The 22414-nt window shown below is 40.8% G+C and overlaps 3 protein-coding genes and 1 pseudogene across 3 annotated transcripts; 3 read left to right on the top strand and 1 right to left on the bottom strand.

Annotated features, from left to right (window-relative positions):
* Window positions 1-1123: 1123 nt before the first annotated feature.
* On the top strand, window positions 1124-4444 carry LOC141828223 (uncharacterized). Its single transcript, XM_074715606.1, has 2 exons — window positions 1124-1637; window positions 4155-4444. The coding sequence occupies exons 1-2, from the start codon at window positions 1288-1290 to the stop codon at window positions 4162-4164; spliced, it is 360 nt and encodes a 119-aa protein (XP_074571707.1). The 5' UTR covers window positions 1124-1287; the 3' UTR covers window positions 4165-4444.
* An 806-nt stretch (window positions 4445-5250) lies between these two features.
* On the bottom strand, window positions 5251-6009 carry LOC141828468 (uncharacterized). Its single transcript, XM_074715900.1, has 3 exons — window positions 5717-6009; window positions 5510-5652; window positions 5251-5418 (listed from the first exon to the last, which is right to left on the bottom strand). The coding sequence occupies exons 1-3, from the start codon at window positions 5982-5984 to the stop codon at window positions 5251-5253; spliced, it is 579 nt and encodes a 192-aa protein (XP_074572001.1). The 5' UTR covers window positions 5985-6009.
* Window positions 6010-8911: 2902 nt separating this feature from the next.
* On the top strand, window positions 8912-10645 carry LOC141828068 (putative glycosyltransferase 7). The gene is made up of 2 exons (XM_074715425.1): window positions 8912-9844; window positions 9941-10645. Exons 1-2 carry the CDS (start codon window positions 9017-9019, stop codon window positions 10412-10414), a joined length of 1302 nt encoding a protein of 433 aa, XP_074571526.1. The 5' UTR covers window positions 8912-9016; the 3' UTR covers window positions 10415-10645.
* A 4858-nt stretch (window positions 10646-15503) lies between these two features.
* Window positions 15504-16830, top strand: LOC141828650 (uncharacterized; annotated as a pseudogene).
* Window positions 16831-22414: the final 5584 nt, after the last annotated feature.

Genomic DNA, 22414 nt, shown 5'->3' with positions numbered 1-22414 from the left:
TGGAATTTCGGTATACCGGAATTTCGGTATACCAAATTTTCGATATGGTAACGGTATAGATTTTTTTTATGCCGAAATTTTCGGTACGGTATACGATATCGTATGTAAAATTCGGTATACCGTACCGACCCAGCCCTAATCGGTGGTACTCCAAGGAAGCTGTCGGTACAGTTCGGGATGAGCAAAAATGTGGTTAAACTTAATAAACTGATCGAATCGACTGAATTTAAAATTTTAATTTGGTTATTTTAAAATTTTGATTATTTTTTATAAAAAAATCAGTTAATTCGATTAATTCAGTTCTGTTTTGATTTTAAAATTTTTTAATCGATTAAATCGAATAAACCAAATAAATCGATTTAATCAAAATAAAAAAAATAATTTATAATTTTCTAAATAAGTAAACTTATAAATCCCTAATTAACAAATAAATTTTTTATAATATTTAAAAATTTTAATTAATTCGATCGAAAATCAAATTAATTAATGTTTTATTAGTTCGATTTGTTCGATTTTTATTTAAAAATTTGATCAGTTAGGTTAGTTCAATAAAATTCGATTCGATTTGATTTTGATTTTAATTCAATTTAATTTGATTCAATTTTAATCGAATATTTAGGGCTTCATCCACTCGCCGATCAAGTCAGAATAGTTTAATAAACTTGTAAGTAGGTTTGCAACCTTTACTGATCGAAGCTTCATCGTATTTAATTTTCTATTTGATCAATTTGTTTTTTTTTTGCAATTTCTTGATACATCATATAACAAAATTTTCTTTTGAATAGTTGTCATCCATCGTCTATAAATGTTAAGTGATAAATTTTTTCATGGAGTACTATCACGAGAAAATAGAATATTATCAAGATTTTAAATCGATTCAATTTAGATATTTAAATTTTAAAAATTAATTATATCAATTTAAATATGTTTATTAAATAAAAAACATTTTTAAATTTTATTTTATTTATTAAATTGATTGATTAATTAATTAATTATTAAAAAAACAGTTCATATTATCAATCAAATTAGCCAATAATATTTCTCTCAATTTTAATGATAAATTTAATCGATTATATTCAATTAATTAAAAAAATTCAGAAGTTTTACCAACAGTAGAGTTTGCATCAAGGAGACAGCTTCCTAGGTTAATCTAGAGGACTTGGGTGCGACAAACCCTAGCCGCCACACCTTGAGGAGGCAGCATCATCACTCCGTCGTTTTTCACCTCCTCCGGTGAGCACTGATCGTAAGTATTCGAATCCGCCTTCGTACTCGTCGTGGCCTTCCATGAATCGCCTGGTTCGTCAGCTGTCCCCATCCCTACTGTTCGCACGGTCGCTGGCGGGTCCGCAGGCGTCGGCTGGAACGTTCCCCTTCCAGACGGCTGGCGGCCTCTGTGGGTGGTTTGGCGCACGGGGTATCCGGGTACAGGTGCGGAATGGAAACCTGGAACAGGCGCTGGCGCTGATGGAGCGGAAGATGCGGGAGAGCGGGATGGAGCGTCTCATCAAACGCCAGGTCGGTCATCACCTCAAGAACTCTGAGAAACGCGTCCTCGCTCGGAAGAACCTCGAGCTACGTATCCGCTCCCAGGATCTCGGCCGCAAGCTCCGCACTATTCTCATTAAAAAGATTAGGTACGCTCCTTTACCCTCTTCATTAATGCCTGAACTCAAAAGCCTTAACACACTTTATTTATATCTAAGCCAACCCGGATTTTTGGTGTCCCTGTCTCAGGCATTATTCGATTTTGTGTATGAGTTAAGTGTCTGTGATGGTGTTCTTGTTTCTTTTCATGGAGTATCAGTTGTCGATGATGAATTTTGGAAAGGTTTGTTTTAGTTGGTTACTTAAATCGGTCACTATATTATCGATATTAGGGGGATATATACTATGATGATATTTAACTGAACAACTGATAGTTAAGTCTCATTTTAACCATAAAAGTTCAACAGTTAAGATCCGAGGTATTGCATATCTGTTATGAAACAAGATCTGCCATTGCCAATTTGTGGATATACAAGTAACACTACAATACCTTGTTTGATTTTCTACTTCTTAAGGCACACAGGATGTTTGATAGGCTATCCCCTGAGATTATATCTTTTGCCATCATGGGGTTATTCACACAATCTAAGCTGCTTTTAGTTGTTCTTCACATATGTTGGTTGGATCGAATGCCTAATTTATTAATATTGCACCAACTGATATGATATACGTTAGATCTGTTGCAACACGAATTTATATTACTGAAGGCACTATATGGCACTGCCATAGAATATAATAGGATTGTTACCGTGCTCCTTTTCTTATTCAAGTTGTTATACCTCTGTAACTTTAATATTTCAGAGCTAACATCAGTTTCATTTCATTTGGAATAAGTTTTGAAATATAAGCATAGGGCCATGTCTACTATGCCAGACCTTATGTTTTCTTACATTGGCTGGCATATCCAATATTGGTACTTTACCACAACTTATACCTTTTTGTTTCAGATTATTAGATGTTAGAGCAGAAGGGATTTAGTTTAGCCATTCTGCCATGTTTCTTTACTAACAATGTATCTTGGGTAAAGAAATTGCAAAGAGGCATCTTAGGATATAGTTTACAATCTTTATGTAATAATCATACACTTGTCGTTGCTCTCACAATAGGTAGTGCTATGTCTTGGGACGCCTGATTAAAGTGAAAGTGTGTGAGCTAGACAGGATCAGACTCTTACAATAATACAATTGGAAATTTATGTTTAAATTATTCAATTACCTTGGTTACATATTCTAGATGATTGTGATGTTTGGTCAACCAAATATTGACTAGAAATTTACCCAACATGAGCTAAACAGCATGTTTGTTCAATGCTGCACATCTTAATCTATTTACTATGATTATTGCCACACGCTCATTTTTTGTCCTGTTTTATATTTTCATTCTTTTTCTTTTGGATTCTCACACTTATGTACATCATGTAGAAACATAGTTCCTTTTTGCATGAAGCTCTCCCATAGCCATTGTACCAACCATCATCGTGTATAATACTTTAGCTTAAGAACCAAGATAGTATTGATTGATAAATTCTTTTGCGCAAAGAATATTTCATGCTTGCCCCTGATAGCTGACATGGTGATCCTTTATTTTGACTGTATTTTGGCACATGAGATCACATAATACTATATTAAATATCAAAAAGTGGTTAACTAGTATTATTTTTTAAGTTATCGAGTTGTCTCAAGTGCCACCATTGGTATCGTATCTTATGTTTTGAAGTTATTATCAGATACACACAAACATAAACATATATGTGCGCTTGTGCACACACATAGTTATTGATGGATTGGGCTTCTAAATGTGTGTTTATAAGTATGGAGTTATCATCTACTACTTCATTAGTTTGAGATGACCTTATGCTGTGAACTTGGTCACGACCATAGGTGCATTGTACTTGCTTACTCAACCGCCATATCTCATTTTGATGCTGTTATATCAGTGTCTCATCTGTCCTGCGGGTAGTATCAATGGGGATTCCTTTAAGCTTTCCTATGATTGAAATGCTTTATATTCTCAAAAGATAAATTATACCATAAAGGATTTGAAGGTATAGCTACAAAGTACCACAGTAGTTATAAGATCTGAGAATAGCAACTCTATGCATTTTTTAGATCTAGGGTAGGACCGCAGAGTGCAAATTTTTAATTATCAATTTAAGTTTCTAGGTGGAAAAAACTTTTAGTTCCTAAGAAATTTTGCCACTCAACTTCTCCGTGGATGGTTTAGGAATCTTTTCTTTTTTATTCCTTATACTTTGCTGTGAGTATTACATTGCGGTCTTTTATTGAAAATCTCCTTCATCATCAACTTGGATTTGGTTTGGTTATCAGCCTATGTTTTCCGTTTTAGTATAAAATGTGTATGCTAAATATCTGCCAGACTTGAAGTTTCTTGTTTTTTATTACTAGTGTTGACTTTCAGTGACATGAAGAGGTGATATATAATATTTTGGGGGAAAATATTGTTGTTCTGTTTCCTAATGTTATCGGATTAGTTGCAAATTGTTTTGCATCTAATTACTATTGCCTGCAGTTTGACGTGGTTACTGAAGATTTAAACCTTTTGCTAGCTTCCATTGTTTACTTATTTTTATTTACTTATTTTTTCAGAGGGCACTGAGGATGGCAACTGTGGTAGGGGCGACAAAGTCCCACATGGGGAAAATGAAGTGTGACACCCTTGCCTCTGCGTTTGTAATTTCATTCTGGCATAGACCCTCCCTAGAGCTTGTAAGGTCTGAATGCTTTTTTTTTTGGCAATTTCAAACATTTTACTTTAGCTTTTCGTACAGATACTAAGCATTTAATTATGAATCGTGGCTTTAACTGGACGGAAGATATTGTGTAATAATTGTCAATATTTGGATCAATAGGCAGCTGTGATGTTTGCCACGCCTTCAGTTATGAAATTGCGTTGCAAGTGGTACACTGGAAGACCATGCTGTAGTTTACGTTTGTGCATCATCATCTGCTTACTCAAATTGATAAGCAATTTTTTTTTTCAACTGAACGCCATAATTATACTGTCCACTGCCGTTTGCATCAGCATAATCGGCACCATTCCTTATGGTGATACCTATCACCATCAGGCTCATATCTCCTGTGACGATTATTAAATTGATATCTAGTTTTTTTTTTTCATTTTTAATAACAATCTGCAATTCTAGGTCACGGCTCTATTATTTATTTATTAAAAAAAAAGATCTGTCATTTCAGTAACTTCTTAAGTCAGTTTTAAGATAAGAGGTGTACAGTGGAAGGAATGACATATCATGAGTTTATGTGAGATTTAATCTCGGGCGAAGAGGGCAAGGGTGAGTTGGTTACGACACAGCAGATTTACAGAAGAGGGTAAGGATTTGAATTTTGTCGAAGTCATGCAATACCCTCCTGCGTCGTAGTCAACTGCACTTTCTCGATTTACCTCCTCACAGATGGATGTTGAGCCGACCGTGTGGAACCGTGTAAAGTGGCGGATCCACCTTTTGCAGAAGAGATTTAATCTCTGATTATTATAGTAGAAATATTAACCGTCTAATGGCTACTATTTATTCTTAAGCGAAGGATTAATGGTATAGGTAGGAAAATGACGATACTACAAACTCGTAACAGTACTTCAGAACCAAAGAAACTTCTAAACCTTTCTTGGATATCTTTAGCTTAGAATAAGGAGAAATCTAATAGTTACTTTTCGTAGTGTAGCTTATTATTTTCGCGCTTGTTCTCCGCCCTCTGCGATGCTCTCCAGAGCAGGCTTCCACTGCCCATGGCGTGTGGCACCACCACTCGGCGTGTTGCAGAAAATCGTCATGCCTTGAACCACTTCCTCCAGCTGCTGGTCCACTTCTGCCTCCGCTTTATGCTCTTCCCGTTTCTGGGAATGCATTTGCCAAATTCAAGGGATTAGCAAAGATCGTTTAAGAACACCACACATTTATTGATTTCGGGATTCGATAACCACGCACCGCAGGGACAGTGTCTGGGTCCTCCATTTCTCTGTGTCTATCGTCGTCGCCTTTCACAGTAATGGAGCTGGGTTTCTCTTCTTGTTTGTCGAGCAGCCGGCTCAGCCTGACGTGCCTCTTCGATGCGAACTCCCTCAACACCTCTGCCCCCAAAAATTAGTTAGAAAGCAATATTGTTCTGGATGGGCAGCGGAATGCATTACGGACCTTCGAAGCTGACGAGGCGGTAGACGTGGCCGACGACGAGGGTTTCGTCAGGGCGAAGCAGCTTAAGGTACGCCACTGGCTTCCTTCGGTGATGGTGGGATGCGGAAGAAGAAGGGCGGGGGGTGCAGGTGAGGATGGAAGCGACGTAGTGGCCGGGGTTGGCGGCCATGACTTGGGTGGCGGGGAGAGACCAGTAGGCCTTCTCCAGTCTGCCGTCGCGGTGTTGGATCACCACTGCGGCCGCTTCTGCCGCCTGGCAATTCCCCATGAACCGAGGAAAGACGGACAAATGGAATTATGTCGCTACGGCCAGGAGGCAATTAACGTGTGCAAGGACGAGGGAGGATGACGATGAATTTATTCGGGAGGGTTGCTTCACGGTGCAAATTACAAGAAGCCGCATGTACACTTGATTCAGTTGCAAGTTAAAGCACTCTGCAGCCTGCGAGGCTGCAAGTGGATATGCCCTGGAGCAGAACAAAGATGACTAAAACGATGAATTTAAATATGAAACACATTTTTATTAAAAATGATAACAAAAATTCTAATTAAGCCAATTTTGACACTGGGCCATGCTGTCCGGATAATGGCCACTGAAACAATGGAAAGGAAATTTTCATTTATTTTTCATCTATTCATCCCTTTAGTTACACTCCGTTACCTTCGTATATTCCATCTCCGTATTGGCTCCTAATTCATTGATTAATTCCTCATTTCCTATTATTTCCACGATTAGTTTGATGTCACTGTAGCCATTAGAAATGCAGCATTAATTAAATTTGCAAACTTATCAAGTTATACAGGAAATGTTGAAAATCACTAACAAATCTGCAAGCAAGATCCAGACGGCCGGAATTAGTTGACAAAGCGCCAAATTGATATATAATTATATATATGCCGTTCGTTTCACCAAACGATACTTTTCATTTTCTTAATGTTTCGGTTGCAATTTCAATTTCATTTCCTACTCATGCACTCTTTATTTCTCCTCAGTTTTCTGGAGGAAGTTAACCAGACATTTTTCTTTTCTTTTCCAATGTTTTCTGATGCAATAACAAGGTTTTACTAGTGTACTCTTCCTCTTAACGTTTCTCTTGAAGTCAGTCTTGAGATGACTTCAGTATTTTAACTAAAAGTTTTCTGAACTTAATTAAATTATGATGTATAATTATAGTCACCAATTACGTACTCTCTTCAGTCGTAATCATCATTTGATCGTGGCATCATCGAGACAACATAAAAAATGAGAGAATTGGCGATCCCATCGTGTCATCATCATATATGACAAATTTGATTTTGATCGATTGAATTACGATTAAATCAACTACTACTAATAGACTGATTTAATAGGATATAATACTCATGCTTATCTAATAAAATTCAACTTAAAAATGAGAGAATTAATGATTCTATCGTGTCATCATCATACGACATAAATTTGATTTCGATTGATTGAATTACAATTAAATCAACTACTACTAATAAGCTGATTTAATAGTATCCAATACTCATGCAAATCTAGTCAGATTCAATTCAAGTGAGGCGTGGGAAAAAGAAAGAGAACTAAATTGCATTATTTTTCTTTCATCAATTTTTTGCTTGTTATATCTCAAAGGAATGCATGAACTCATTCCGATCAGCAAGTAATAAATTCCCGTCGTATTACTAAACGATTTTATTCACAAAAAATTGAAATATTATAAATTCCAGTTTACATATATGAATTCAGTATAAATTTTCAACGGGACGAGACCGAACCTGGTAGGTGCTGCTGCTAGATTGACTTGGGCTTTGGTGTGGGTGCTGGATTGGATTGGGCTTTAGTGCTCGTGTTGAATTGGGATTAAGCACTGCTACTGGATTGGACTGTGGCGCGGTGCTGGAATTGTTGTTGCTCGAACTGTGATCGGTGCGGTGCGGGAATAGAATTGATATTCTGCGCGTCTCTCGGGTGAACAATCGTGCGCGCCAGTCTATCCACCATCGATCACATGTGATCGTGCAGATCTGACCATCTAAAAGTATAAATGCACAGTATTTTTGCCGTCCGACCCCGTCGCTGCCGTTGCGCCGGCCAGCCATCTCCAGCCGTCGGACCGGGCCCGATCGACACGCCACTCGTTGGCGCGTTGGCCGGTGTCGGATTCCGGAATCCGGCGCAATTTGGCCGGAAACACGTTGGCAGTGGCACGCGATTACGGCGTTCCCGGGTAAATCGCGATCGAATTTTGGCCAAATCGCGGCCGGAGATCGACCGGAGAAGGACCGCCGTCGCACGCCGGTCCTTCCCCGGCCAGTCTCCGGCTGCGATTTGGTCGGAATCCGACCGCGATTTGATCGGGAACGCCGTGTGCCACTACCGACGCGTTTCCGACCAAATTGCGCCGGATTCCAACCGAAATCCGACGCCGGATGATGCGTCGGCGAGTGGCGTGTCGAACGGGCCCGGTCCGGTGGTCGGCGGTGACCGGACGGCACGACGATGGCAGCAGGAAGCTGAGGGGTCGACTGTGTCGCGCATGGGGATCGCACAGCGGGGTGACACAGAATATCACCTCTGGGTGCGGGAATGTCTTCTCAGATCTGAACTTAATATTCCATGGTGCTGGACCTGCGGTTGGCTGGTTTGGCAACAATAACGCCGTATTTGACAGTGACTAGACTATGTAGTACAATCGTACAGTCACATGTATACAGTAGCATAAATGTCTTCTCAGATCTGATATTTTTCGGCACCATAGATCATGTTTCGTAATTTTTGATGATGTCTATATTTACCATTCATTAAAAATATGTATATAAAATTTCAACTGAACCCAAATCATTCGTTATATTCGACTTAATTATCCTCAATCACTGTTTGCATATTTGATAGAAAAATAAAACAAATTAAGTAAGAATTTGCTTACAATTACTTGTCTTTGAACCAGGTTCATCAAATTTGGCCGGACAATTGACCTCATTTCTTGGAACAACTCTCTCCGCAATCCCCGCAATGCGTGATCCTTCGTGGAATCATGTCGTCCGTTGATAGTGGCGCGAATTGAGCCCGGCCGTCGCTGTCCGTTTCATGAACTCGCCTGCCTTCGCCGTCTCTGGCGCCGCGGTGTCACATGGGAAGCGAGAAAACCACCACCATGCTCATCCTCAACTGCGCGAAATGGTGTCCATTTGATTCTCCAAGCAGCACGAGCAGGGGAATTGAGGTAAGCGTCGATGAGCATGGACAATCACCTGCCTTAACTGTGCAGGCGCCGTCACGGACGCCTCGAAGCCTTTCTGTTTGATTCTCCATCCGCCATGGGTGGTAGTTTTGCTTCCACTTCGACTCCCGTGGCGCTGACTCGCCGCCCCTCCAGGTCGTCCTTCTCTTGCCTCTCTCGCGTCCTCGTCTTGCTCGCCGCTGCCGTCGTCCTCCTCGTTGTTTTCTACGGCGTCTATACTACTTACTCCTCCAGCTTCTCCTCCCCCGTCGTCGATTCTCGCTCCCGCCTCCCGCCGAGGCACCCTGGCCGCCTTCCGGACGCCACCTTCTACGACGAGCCCTCCCTCTCCTACGCTATCGACCGCCCGGTCGCCGACTGGGACGCGAAGCGCCAGGAGTGGCGCCGCCTCAACCCCCACCTCGCCGGCGACAGCCAGCGGATCCTGATGGTGAGCGGGTCCCAGCCGGGCCCGTGCCGTAATTCGGTGGGGGACCACCTCTTGCTTCGCCTGTTCAAGAACAAGGCCGACTACTGCCGCCGCCACGGCATCGAGTTGTTCTACAACACGGCGCTGCTCCACCCGAAGATGGACTTCTACTGGGCTAAAATTCCGGTGATCCGGGCGGCCATGCTGGCCCACCCGGAGGCTGAGTGGGTGTGGTGGGTCGATTCCGACGCGGCCTTCACGGACATGGACTTGGAGCTGCCGATGGGCCGCTACCAGTTCCATAACATGGTGCTACATGGCTGGGCTCACCTGGTCTACGAGAAGCGCAGCTGGGTCAGCGTCAACGCCGGCGTCTTCCTCATTCGCAACTGCCAATGGTCGCTCGACTTCATGGCGGAGTGGGCCTCCATGAGCCCTCTTTCCCCTGACTACGCTAGCTGGGGCAAGATCCTCAAGGCCGAGTTAAACGACAAGGTATTCAATATTCACCATTCGAATTTCTAAACAAATTTATGGATTGATTAAAAAAAAGGAATAAATTTTGTAAATAATTTTGGCTGGCTGAATTAGTTGTTTAACGAATCGGACGACCAATCGGCGCTCGTCTACATCCTCCTGAAGCAGAATGCGCGATGGGGCGACAAGATCTACCTTGAGAGCGAGTTTGAATTAGAGAGCTACTGGCTGAAGACGTTGGGGCGGCTGGAGGAGCTCGCGGGGGCGTACGCGGCGGTGGAGCGGCAGGAGGAAGGGATGCTGAGGAAGCACGCGGAGGCAGCGAGCAGGGCCTACGGGAGGATGCGGGAGAAACTCATGGGGGCGGAGAAGCGGCGGCGGCCGCTGATCACGCACTTCACCGGGTGCCAGCCTTGCAGCGGGGAGCACAACGAGATGTACACCGCGGAGAGCTGCTGGGAAGGGATGCAGCGGGCGTTGCACTTCGCCGACGACCAGGTGCTCCGCGACTACGGCTTCCGCCACGTCGACCTCCTCACCGCCGACGTCATCCCGCTGCCCTCTGATTACCCTGCAGCCACGAGCTAAACAAAAACGTGGCACAGGCAAAACCAATTCGTTGACGGGAAGAAGAAGAAGTGCCACGTACCTGTCACGTCCCCTCGTTCCAGTGTAAACGCAAGAGCGATCATTCCACTGTACGACTTCAGGCGTAAAGAGACGAATTGGGCCGGAGAGGTGATGGGTTCAAATTGTGGGTTGGACTTGAAATGGTCTTCCTAATAAAGAGATGAATGGGCCTATTCACAATCTATTGAACACGAGACTCTGTGCAATGTTGATCTAGTCATTTGTGTGTTCAGTCCATCCGGCTCAAATGGCAACTCAAAAATGGATGCGTAAAGATAATTTAAAGAAACACGTATAACATTTGTAAACATGTTGGGACATGTTAAATTAACCATGGTCACGTTGGGACAAAATTTGTTCAAGAACAAGCCCAACATTTGACTGAGTGTTGAAACCTAAGGCCCAGTTGGTAAACAGTGTGGTGCACTTTAGATACAGAATTGTGGTCATTCATTATAATTTTTTCCTCGCGTGTAATCTTTAATCCGATTACATTAGTGACTTTTGTAAATCGGGGTTAAATCTATAAATTCATTCAAAATTAAGATACGAGAAATTTCAATTTAATCAATTAAGATGGAGCTTTAATGCGACAAGGACAGACATCTGATAACTGCATATGTTCTGACTTTTGGCTACCGTCTGATATCTACATGCATGTCTGATTAATTTGTGTGTAGTTTGACTTCCTACAAGCTTAGCTTGATAGCTAGCTAGATGTGTAGCCATAGTCAACACAAACCCAAACTTCTTGATAGCTAGAGATCGACGTCCGGCCGGTTGGCAGTGGACACCAACATGAGCTAAAAGAAACTTCAGATCTCTAACCTTATCGTGATCTCCATTAAATATTAATAAATCTAAGATGCATTTAATTACATATAAGTCAAAGATTTTTGTCTCAGATAATTATTAATCTTCTAGAAGATAGCTTTTCTGCTAGTGAAAGATAGTTAATTCAGTAATCACCAGCTCCTTACTTTATATATTAAGGATCAATGTGTACCCCATTACTACGGTTAGGACATATAGCCATCGTCTCGTCGCTGTTTAGATATTGTATTTGTAACTCGATCACAATCTTGTCAAATGAATAAATAATAACTTGGCCATCAGTGATCATCTATCTCTATCAGTGAGGAATTAGTTTATAGTAGAACCGTGCATGCACTTTGCTAGCGCTTGAATAAATTGTAATTTGCTGGCTGCATGGTCAAGTGTCAACGTACGTACAGTTGATCCGGGCCAGGCGATAGTTAATATGGTTCTTCTAGATGGTTGACTATATATATATATTTATATATATCCAAAACTTACTTTTCAAACCTTAATAATTAACTGATTAGATAAGATTGCATGCAAAGTTTAATTCAAGGTCCATGATGATAAGACATGATTTTCAGTGATATATATATTTATGATAAACACCTTTAAACCATGTTGAATTGTTGAATGCCGAAGCATATACACAAATTAAAATGGACACCTTTAAACCATGCACATTCAGAGATTCAGAGTGGCTCAAATGAAACTAGTTCGATCAGTGAGGGGGCCGGTTAGAAATTTCAAATCACTATAATGTGCATTTATAGCGAGGAAAATAAATTTGAAAGAGCCATGTACACTTAGACTTGCCTAGTTGACTACCTTGTCAAATGACATTGACATTGTTCCTATTTGATTATAATCAGTGAAAGCAACTGTTATGAGGTGGATGATGAGGTCTTGGTGAAGAAGAGAATGCCTAAGATGTTTGTAGCATTCAAATGAGGCTTAGAATGAACATCGAGGTGGGACTTGACATGATCACTCTAATGCTCAAGTTAGTACATAGGCTAATAGAAGATGAAAAGAAATAGGGAAGAAGAAGAAGAATGAGGAGAGAAAGACGAATGCGCGTGTGACAATATCCCTTGCACATATCTTCCATAAGGTTTACATAGTAACACAAATAGCATCCCCATGTTAGAATTAATGAGGAAACCATATTAGACAGCTGTTGAAGGCCTCTCCAATCACTAAGTGTCATGTGTCTATAGAGGGACATATAGGAGATCAAATATGACAACCATATGATTACCTATCTATTCGACTGTGGGTGACATTTGAGAATATTCAGAGTAGCTGTCATGTAGGCCCTCAACTATAGATAGAAAAATGAAGTAAATGAAGAATGGTCTTGAAGATTGAACTATTTGAGCCGATTAGCCGAGCTGACGAAATTGGAGAGGTCGAGTTCCCTAGAGTCAAGGGGTACGGAGTTGATGGAGTAGAGTAGTTCATTGGAGTTGAGGTGTCAAACTGATGGAGTCCAGGAGTCTTAATCCTCTGAAGTTGAGGATGCCGAATTGATGGAGTCGAGGGGAGTGGTCTTGAAGAATCGAAAGCCTAAATCCTCTGATGTTCGATGAGCCGAGCTGAAGGAGTTGAGGAGTCTAAGTACTCTGGAGTCGAGCTAGCTGAGTTGATGGAGAGTCAAGTGACCATTTTGACCTCCACCTCTGCTTGACTTTGACCTCCACATATGTTTGATTTTGATATTCACCTAAATTTGGCTGTTGATTTGACTTTGTCACATGTAGATCCTCCTATCCATGTAATAGACATCAATCAAGGTGCTGGATGCATAAGGAAGAAGATGATATAAGGGTGTGACTACATCAAGGAACAAACAAATTCTTCTCATGAGGAATCCATTAAGAAGAGAAGAAATACATCTTCAAAAGGACAAGACAATTATTCACCTTACTACTAGGTGCTAGATGGTTGTTCATTAATAGTAGAGGTTCAAGGCTCTTTTAAATGAGCGGATGATTGAACTTATAAGGAGATAGGTTAGAGATTTTACAAGGGAAAATTCTCGCTTTAGAAATTGAAATCGCTTTCACAGAGAAACTTTCTACAGGTTGTAAACTATCTCAACAATAGTCCATTCAAGAGTGATTTCGATATGTTAGACATATCTAAAAAGGCTAAGAGTTCTCTTTTAAAAAAAATGGACTAAAGTTTTGATGCTAGCATATCAGGGCTCTCTAACGTCATCACTCAGTGACTGATCGCAATTTGTATCCAGGAACATAACTAATAATTGATCGATGGACAGTGATCAGGACAAGATAGTTATAAATGAAAATCAGTATTTCCAAAGTCCAAAGGCAAAAAGGAACTACACCAACTCCTCAATCACTTTTCTTCTTCTTCTGCACCAACTCCTCAATCACTTCTTCTGCAAAAGGTGGAATCCGCCAACTCTTCAATCACGTATCATGTTGCGATGGTGCTGATGATGCATGAATATATTCACATAGGCATGCAGGTGTAGATAGAAAGAGGCCAACAAGGCCTGAGTCTTTGGTCCTCTAATCGGTCCCATGGTAGGATCCATGCAAGCAGCAGACCCCACCCCTTCTATACCATGAACGTTGCACATGGCTTGAGCTTCCCTCGAGGCAGATTCGGTAAAGGATGGGCAACTACTCTTTAACATACCCACAAAATCAAGTAATTAAATTCTTTCGGAGTGGTTAAGATAATACAGTTCGATATGGGCAGATTCAATTCTTTGGCAGTATGAAGTAGTTTGTTGGATAGCCAATTACCGTCCACAGAGAACAGTTGCAGACGACCAAGGTGGCAGATCAAATCAATGTATCATAAGAATAGATGGATATTGAATTCTAGTTAGTGTTTCTTAGCTACATCGGCCTCCAAATAGGTGGGGCATTTAATTTCATGATCCAAACTAGCTAAGCTTCAAGTTAAAGATCCAACACACAGGCATGCACTATCTACATGGCGGGCATGTGAAGAGGCCATGGCACATGCAGGAGATCGATGGAAGTGGAAAGCGGTGAGAGGTGCAGGGGTAAAGAGCCATGGTCCCGGACTCCGTTACGTGCGAGTGAGGGCCAAGAGATGGGCACGCACGCCATGGCTGACCGTCCATGTTCATGTATGTTTAAATGAAAAAGGATCTTGAGAGATCAGGCGGTTCTAATTATTTCACCGCCCAATTTCGTCAAAATAACGATGACAATGAATTTCTAGATTAACCTTATCAAACTTTTAATTTAGATCAATTCTATTGTTTAAATCAATTTAACGGGATTTTACTTTTTGCCTTTAGTTTAACTTGCAATTCACTCACTCGTCATCCTTGATGGGATGGGAACAGCCCTTTTACTCGCCTTTATTTTTTCTTCACCTTTCCCTGTTTCCCGGAGGGAATAAATGACCTAGACAAAGACCAAAGTCTTCAGTCTTCGCTTCGTGCAACCTTCAACACTCATCGAAATCTTCCAACGCCATTTTGATGGTCAGAATTTACCATTTAGTTTACTGATCGATTGCTTTGCTGCAGGTGAGAATCATAGTTCGTAGGAGAAATATATTTCCTCTGTATACTTAAATCAAGAATATATTACAATTAAGGACTAATATAGCATACTATAATTGGATCGGACAAGAGGATTGACTTGCAGCATGACACGCGTTACTGAATTTGAGTGTCAGGTTATTACACGAGGGGAGTGATGATAGGAATTAGGTGGGAATAGGGTTACACAGTGCGTAATTGAACCTTCAATAATTAACATATTTTATGGAGTGTGAGAGAATCTACGTGGGATATGACAAAGAAAACATTGAAATGGGTCCTCGAGGAAGATGGAGGGGCCTGCGGCCGTACAGGTAGTAATAGGATTCGTCTCCCCTCCCCAACGCCAATATTTGCTCCGTTCACGAGATTTTAAAGGCGAATAATGAAACCCGGCGTGGATAGGTACACTTTGCCTCGCTGTATTGCATGTGAGGCTGTTTTGGCTCCATTCCTTCTACGGGATGAGAGAGAAAGAGAGATTTCGATAGAGGAGCGCGAGGTGAGAACAGTGTGAGTGTTTACGAGCGAGACTCCTCCTCTCTCTCTATCTCTAAATCTATGTGGTACAGTGTTGGAGTCTCACTCACTGGCCTCCGAGTCCATGCTCACCAACAAAGCGTCCATTGCCCAACTGGCAGTTTTAATTTTTCATGTGCACCGAGGAAAGCAATGTGGCGAGAGGAAGGACGGCATGGACATAAGGGACAAAATTAGTCTCGGATTTGGCTCTCATGCTCTTCATTTCATCTGTTTCTCTGCTTCTCTTCTCCCCCTCTCCTCCCCACTGCTTCCCACCACTATTGCTTCTACATCGACGGACACTTAACCCAGAAAGTGCAAATACTATACTGGGGAGAGATCAAATACCTGATCATGCTGGGGGAGGAGGAGCGAGATGTCATCAGCTCAGAGTGCAGCAGTGGATGCCAATCTGGTTGGACGGCTTACTTAGACCACTCCTCCTGTGACTCCTCTCTGCCTCTTGAGTATAAGAAAGGTGATTTCTTGGAGGAGGAGGAGGAGGAAGAAGAAGAAGACTTGTCGATGGTTTCTGATGCATCCTCTGGGCCGCCTCACTTCCCTGAACAGGATAAGCTCTCCCTCCACCTCCACTGTATCAACTCCAGCAGTACTAGTTTTGAAGGCAATGACTTAGTCAAGTGTGGTAATGCCAAGAAGAGGAAAGTTGAACCGGAGCAACACTGCCAGGCGCATTACTCTTCTCTGTTGGATGACACTGCCAGTTCACCTCTAGTCAGCCAACCCAAAGTCTGAATGCAAATTTTGGTTAAAGTTCCACTTCGCCTGCTCTCGTTGGTTATTAACCTCTTGGGGTTCACTGGTATTGCAGGGCAGCTTCCTTAGTGAGGACAGCAGCAGCTACATGAAGACCCCCATGGAAGGTGATTTGGAGTTCTCTTGTGGCTACTCAGCTACCCATTTCGAGGTGCATTTTTCTTACTTCCATAAGCGCTTACTTCACAACATCTTCCATTGTTGCCTTTTGTGTTTCAATTGGTGGTAGTCCAATATTGAGCAGAGAAACTATACGCCAGAAAAAGCAAATGGGCTTCCTTCAATCCACTTCTCTCGTCAATCCAAGACCTACAAGACCAGTTAAGAGATTTCGATGGTCTGCATTGTCTCACGTTAATTATAATAAATCTTGTTAAGTTCGTGTTATGTTCTTTAACTCATTCTCGATTGCTTTGGTTTGTTTGTCTTCTATACAGATGCCAAGGAAAGAAAGTGGAAAGAAGATTTAGAGAGATCGACCCTATATCCCCTGCTCTGTAGAAGAAATAGAAGGATGAATCTACAGAAAGCTCGAAGAGATCTCGTTTAGTTTGTTGCTGTAACTCTCTCCCTTTCTTCCCTCTGGTAATTTTTTTTTTGGAGTGTCAACGTAGTTGGAAGCAAGCAACCTAAGCAACAGAGGAGGAAAAACAAAAATAAACAATCTTCTGTCTTTCTTTGTCTTTTTATTTATCATGAATGGAGGTAAACACACGAGGCTTGGCGTTTTTGTTCAGTTATCGAGCCATCTTACCATGGTCTCGAAGGTACCACACAATGATATTTCAACCTAATCTCCAACCCCCACGAGCACTCCAAATAGAACATACATTGGGGCCACGGCTGTGGATCCACTGCCTTCCAGCCTGCCATCACGTGATTACAAAAATATCTACAATATTATAACAATGCCCAGGGCAATAATCCTTTCCAGTTAGCAAATTGCTCAAGTGCTGTGCCACAATATGAGAGTCAACACCTTGAAATCATATGAAATGGTGGGCAAGAATGAGGATTAACTTCTCGTAAAAAAAAAAAAGCTGAAAGTTTCTTGCTACCATGACTGCCTGCTGCTTTGTATCCAAAAGGAAGCATGCATGACAAATTCATGCACAGTGAGCTTGATCCAACAACCAAGGACAGGTGAAAGAGAAGCATGGGGTACCTTGTTTTGGCTCCAGTACAATCCTTGCGAGATTCTTTCATCGTTTCCAGAAGAGCCCAAATTCTTTGAAATTTTCTTTCTTTCTTTTTTTTAATTCTCTGAATCGGTATCCAATCCAAAGCGATATTAAGTAAAGCCTGAACTTATTTCTCATTTGAACGATCTTTTCTCAGAGATAGCGAGGACAGTGGTCTTGTCGTCCAGTGGACAGTACAAGGATAAAGCAATGTCTATGTCTATGTTTTTGAGGACAAAGTTCATAGGTGCTGCACCCTTTATTACTCTATCAACAGCCTAGGTTTACTTGATTAATTTGGAGGAAAATTCCAACAAGATGCCGTAGAGCAAGTGCCAGACCCCCATGTGGGATACCTGTGCGAACTAAACCTGAAGAGATCCTTCAGTTAGCTCTTCCATGCCCGGATCATGCGGCCAATATAATACTGTGACCCCTCGACTCTCGAAGCCCGATATCCTCGTGTCTGTCTTGTGCCTCCAGGAGTACGGCCCCCTTTGGAACGGCCCTCTGGCCATGTGTCACGTTACTATAAAATTTAATTAAATTTTCCAGTCAACCATGCCCATGGAATAGATAAGTCGTAAATCAAAAGAAAGGAGCACTTGGAGTTTGGAATGTTCACCCCCTCTCTCCTGTTGTTCTCCACGCCTAACTCTGACAGCAGAGAGAGATGTGAAGACACAGCTCATTTTTCTAGTGCCTTGCTGCAGTCACCTACCCGGATGAGGAACGAGAGGCAGCGTTATAGGTAAACATCTCCCTGTTTTTACAGCTAGTTATTTACAGTCTAACATTTTTCTTAAACTTTCTCTACTGGTGAATTGAGTGATCTTGTTGGGTGAAGCTCATGGCAAGGGGAGTAGGAATGGCCAGGGTGTATGAATAGGACTTGCCCTGCATGTGTGCCCAGCCATCACACTACTCTCCATGTGAGCACGCGCACAGTCGCACAGTCACACAGCCACGTACTCTCACATGCGCACGTGCAATTAATGCGGCTTTCAATGCCCGTCTCGCCTCAAACACAGGCCTCATGTGCGCTAGGTCGGGGGCTCTACGCTCCATGGGACTCTTACACCAAGACAGAAGCACAAGCGGAGTAACATGCCATCTTGGTAATCCCAATCATCTTTTCAGAGCGTGATAGGAGATTTATTGATGCTTGATCAGCAGCAGCAATGGAAGGAAGGCAAACTCTTTGACCAGAGTCATTCCATCAAAGACTGTTAAACCTGCATTCTTTTTAGTTTCTTGTATAGGAGATTCCCAGCCCCTTGTAATCAATACACAGATCTGGCTAAAAGAAAAAGTGAAGCTCTTGATCACATTTCCATCTGTAGTTTGTCTTCCAGTAAGTTATTAATCTACCAACTGCAAAATATTTGGACAGCAAAGACCTACCACTCACAATGTGTTGGCTCTAGGTGTCCATTACCATTAGACCCACCATTTAGCATAACTCGTCGAAGGCAAGGCTATAATAAACATCAAAAAATGATTATTTTCATTAAATATGTTCTTGTCCCAGTTATTGATTGACGGGCCAAAGAAAACAATAGGAGAATTTTGGAGTATTAAGGGGGGAATAGTAGCTTCCCTTTGAAAAAGTACGACTTTAAAGAGCAGAGTCATGCTATGTCCACTACCGCATCAACTAATTAGCTTGTGTTCCACATCAGCAGTGAGGATTATAACATGGATGCATCCTAAACAAATGCATTTGATTTAGCCTTGGAGACAATAGCATTTTCACTGAAAGACTTATATAGGGACTCAGTGAAGGTATTAGGAATGAATTTATGTTATAGGAGCTGAACCAAGAATCTTGTACACTAAGTTTATAGTAGTAGAAATTGTAAAGTCTGCATGTTTGTTATGTTTTTTCCAGCAATAAGTATGCAAATCTTCTCTTTTATTCTCTTCTGAAAAAGATTTGAGTTCTCTTCTCTCAGTAAATCACCAGTGTTAAACTAGTAGGTGTTCAGTATATATTATCTAGTATCACTAGCAGGATTAAAACAGTAGTTCTTGCTTTAACATAATTATTAAATTCACTGTTCATTCACATCCTAAAAGATCAACCCAAAAGTGGTCAATCTACAAATTTATGTTCTCAACATTTGGGATCTAGGTAAACCTACTTAAAATGTAGCTGAGCTCAAGAATTTTCCATACACTTTTCTCGTGAGAAATAGACTGAAAACAACCAGGTAGGGTTTCCACTGAAGGATACAGAATATTAAGTCATCATACATGGTGGTATGCTGGTATTTGTTTATCAATACTCGATCCAGTCACTTGAGCAAAACACAAAAAACACGATGAACCATCAATTTCCAACCTCGATGCACAAGTAGTCCAATCATCCAAATCAGAATAAACTTGAGCAATAAACTTAAGCAATTAACCACCAGTTAGCATTATACTCTGTTGGTTCATGAATCTGACCAAAGCTCGCACAAACAAAAGAATCTTAAATTATTAAGAATGTCTAGCATTATCTGAGAAGGTAGTACAAAACTAGAAAAACATTGTTATTTGATTTACATATCTAGGTATTTCTAAAAAAAAAGTTGAAGTGATAAATATTCGAAGACACCATTTTGCTTGTCTGTAAGGCAATCCAGATTTCTTGAATCATATCTGAGTTCTTCCAGTGCTTCAAATGAAACTAAGTTCAGAAATAATTGATTAAATTGTTAAGCCATTGGACTTGATTGTGGAAAATTCAAGATTTTCTGTTCGGACGATTTCAAGTGATTTAAATTTTCTCAATATGAGATAGTTTCTATAAGCTTAGTTAGAATTCGTCACAGTAAATCCATTGACTTAAGATGACAAAAATAACAAATTTGCAAAATACAGCTACTAGAAAGTAAATGTGGCCATCTTAAGAAAGTAAATGTGGCTACTATAAACTGCTTCCCTGGCATTCCTATTATCTCAAAACCCTTTTCAGTATTAGTTCACTAAGCATCCCTTAGCATCCTTCCATATATGGAAAAATTTTGTTGAATTTTACAGTACTAGGCTTGCTGTCAGATGTAAAGAAGATCATCCAGATTGATTCTCAATATAAGTTATTTTTGCCACAAGATTCAGCCAGTTTGCTTGAACCTTGAAACCGATAGACAATGTTTTTATTCATTGAAGACCTTAATCTCTAAGTTTATGATTTCCAAAAGCAAACAAGTTGCTATGTCGCACTCGGTATTTTTGTACTTTATAGGTGACATCTATAAGAAGAGAGAACAACATAGACATCTGAGAATATTGGAATAATTCATGCTTGAAGTTTAAGCCTGAATAAACAGTCAGTCAAGTAATCCGTTCAAGATCACAAGATACCTTGATTGAGTGTAATTGTATTTTTGCAATTCTAGAAGGATCTTAGTTATTATCTAGTTGTAAACAGACTACAAACTACAGCTCATATAATGTGCCAGAAGACGCATTACTGAAGTTTGGACAGACCTTTAAGGTCTGACAGGCATACAGTTAAAAGGAAGACCTTGAAGGAACTTTCTTTCGACTGATATGATAACAGTCCTCTAGAATTCTGAATAAAAAGTAACAAAACAAGGAATGAGTAGTAACTCCAAAGTCTAAAAAACTCCTAAGTTCAGAAACCAGTGGTTATTCCATCATGTTTCTCTTTCAAATTCCCAGGATAGTGAGTCATATCCCTTCATTTGACTCAAAGTATATATAGAATTGGTTCATTAGCAGATTCAGATCAAGGAATAGAAGCATCTTAGAAACATAACCAGAGTAAGATGTCACAAGCATTGGAAAAGGAAAAGTTACCTGAAGAATAACAATAATAATTGAGATTTTTTTGCATTATTTGTGTCGAATGGCCATCAAGCAAAATGATACCAACAGACAAAAGGCATTCATATTACTATTTCTTTAATACAGCTTCTTGGAACACTGGTCCTACCATGCTAGCAAAATATAACAAATTCGAAGTTTTTCTCATGGCTGATACTTGCCAGTATAAGGACGCCAAGGGCATTCAAAGAGTCGTCACTATGATGGTACCTCTCCAACATGGAGCTCTACCAACTCTAGCTGAACTCTCATACAGATTACATATTCACATAATATCAAATTGGATAATAATGATTAATTAAGTTCTCCCTGGGACTACATTCTATTTATAATTTTGTGAAATATATTTAATTAGATTGGATCGTGGTATAATCTATCCCTCCCTGATCATAAGGATCTTTCCTCTGACAAGACGTTTTGAATTTTCGATGAACTTTCAAGATTAAAAATGGTAAAAAAATGCCTATTGTGGACAAGATAAAGGCAGAAATCTAAGTTTGTTGATTTATCTCCCTCTTTTTCCTATTTTTAGCAAGCCAACCAAGCAAGCTTCTGGCTTCCCTGTTGAAACAAAAAGGATAATATCCTGCAGCACTCATTAAAATCTCAACAAAAAAGGATCAAAGATAAGCTGTATTGACACTCCTGGAGCATTGAAGTAAAGCAAGATATTTCATGCTTATCACGGGCCTCCTTGATTGGCTTGCACATGTTGGTAGAAGAAGAAGTAGTTTTACTCTTTAAACGTAAACTACCTCCTCCTCAAGGGAGCTATCGTTGTAGTCAGAATCAATGTTAGTGCAGTATATATACTTGAAGCATCAGAAAGAAAGACACAAACTTTTTTGACATGAAGAATATCAGATGTCATACCCAATTCGATCTCCTCCCTCTCCTCCAAGGCTCCAACCATCCTCATCCGAGCTGTTACAGTCGTTGTCGATCCTGCCAAATTATCTGGTCAACGTTCACACCTTCACGGGATAGTTAATCAATCCTACTTTGGATAAAGAAAGTAGCCAGGTCTAAACACAGTTAGCGGTAATTATAAATGGACATGTAAGATACTATTTGTGGGCTCATCAAGGGAAGTGAAGAGGAATAAGACTTCAAAGCAATAAACTGCCTCCCCAACAGTAGTATCGAGAAGTATCAACAGTATATTCTGGGAGGTACTTGGCAGAAATTAATCTGGTCCCGCTCCAATTCAGCGCTGCTTCGTGCAAATCTCTCTCAACGCCAACCAAACAACAACTACAACAACGA

This window comes from Curcuma longa, chromosome 4 (assembly GCF_044706935.1).
Source record: "Curcuma longa cultivar G26 ecotype Majalengka, Jawa Barat chromosome 4, ITB_CL_G26_1.1, whole genome shotgun sequence".
Classification (NCBI taxonomy): domain Eukaryota; kingdom Viridiplantae; phylum Streptophyta; class Magnoliopsida; order Zingiberales; family Zingiberaceae; genus Curcuma; species Curcuma longa.
This window is presented reverse-complemented; position numbering and strand designations above follow the sequence as displayed.

What these genes read in the sequence shown, in the direction of transcription:
- LOC141828223 (XM_074715606.1), top strand. Translation starts at nt 1,288, where the DNA reads ATGAATCGCCTGGTTCGTCAGCTGTCCCCATCCCTACTGTTCGCACGG.
- LOC141828468 (XM_074715900.1), bottom strand. Translation starts at nt 5,984, where the DNA reads ATGGGGAATTGCCAGGCGGCAGAAGCGGCCGCAGTGGTGATCCAACAC. An exon ending in CCGCCTCGTCAGCTTCGAAG is followed by an intron (nt 5,653 to 5,716) that starts GTCCGTAATGCA and finishes TTTTGGGGGCAG; the next exon opens with AGGTGTTGAGGGAGTTCGCA. An exon ending in ACCCAGACACTGTCCCTGCG is followed by an intron (nt 5,419 to 5,509) that starts GTGCGTGGTTAT and finishes ATGCATTCCCAG; the next exon opens with AAACGGGAAGAGCATAAAGC.
- LOC141828068 (XM_074715425.1), top strand. Translation starts at nt 9,017, where the DNA reads ATGGGTGGTAGTTTTGCTTCCACTTCGACTCCCGTGGCGCTGACTCGC. An exon ending in AGGCCGAGTTAAACGACAAG is followed by an intron (nt 9,845 to 9,940) that starts GTATTCAATATT and finishes TGGCTGAATTAG; the next exon opens with TTGTTTAACGAATCGGACGA.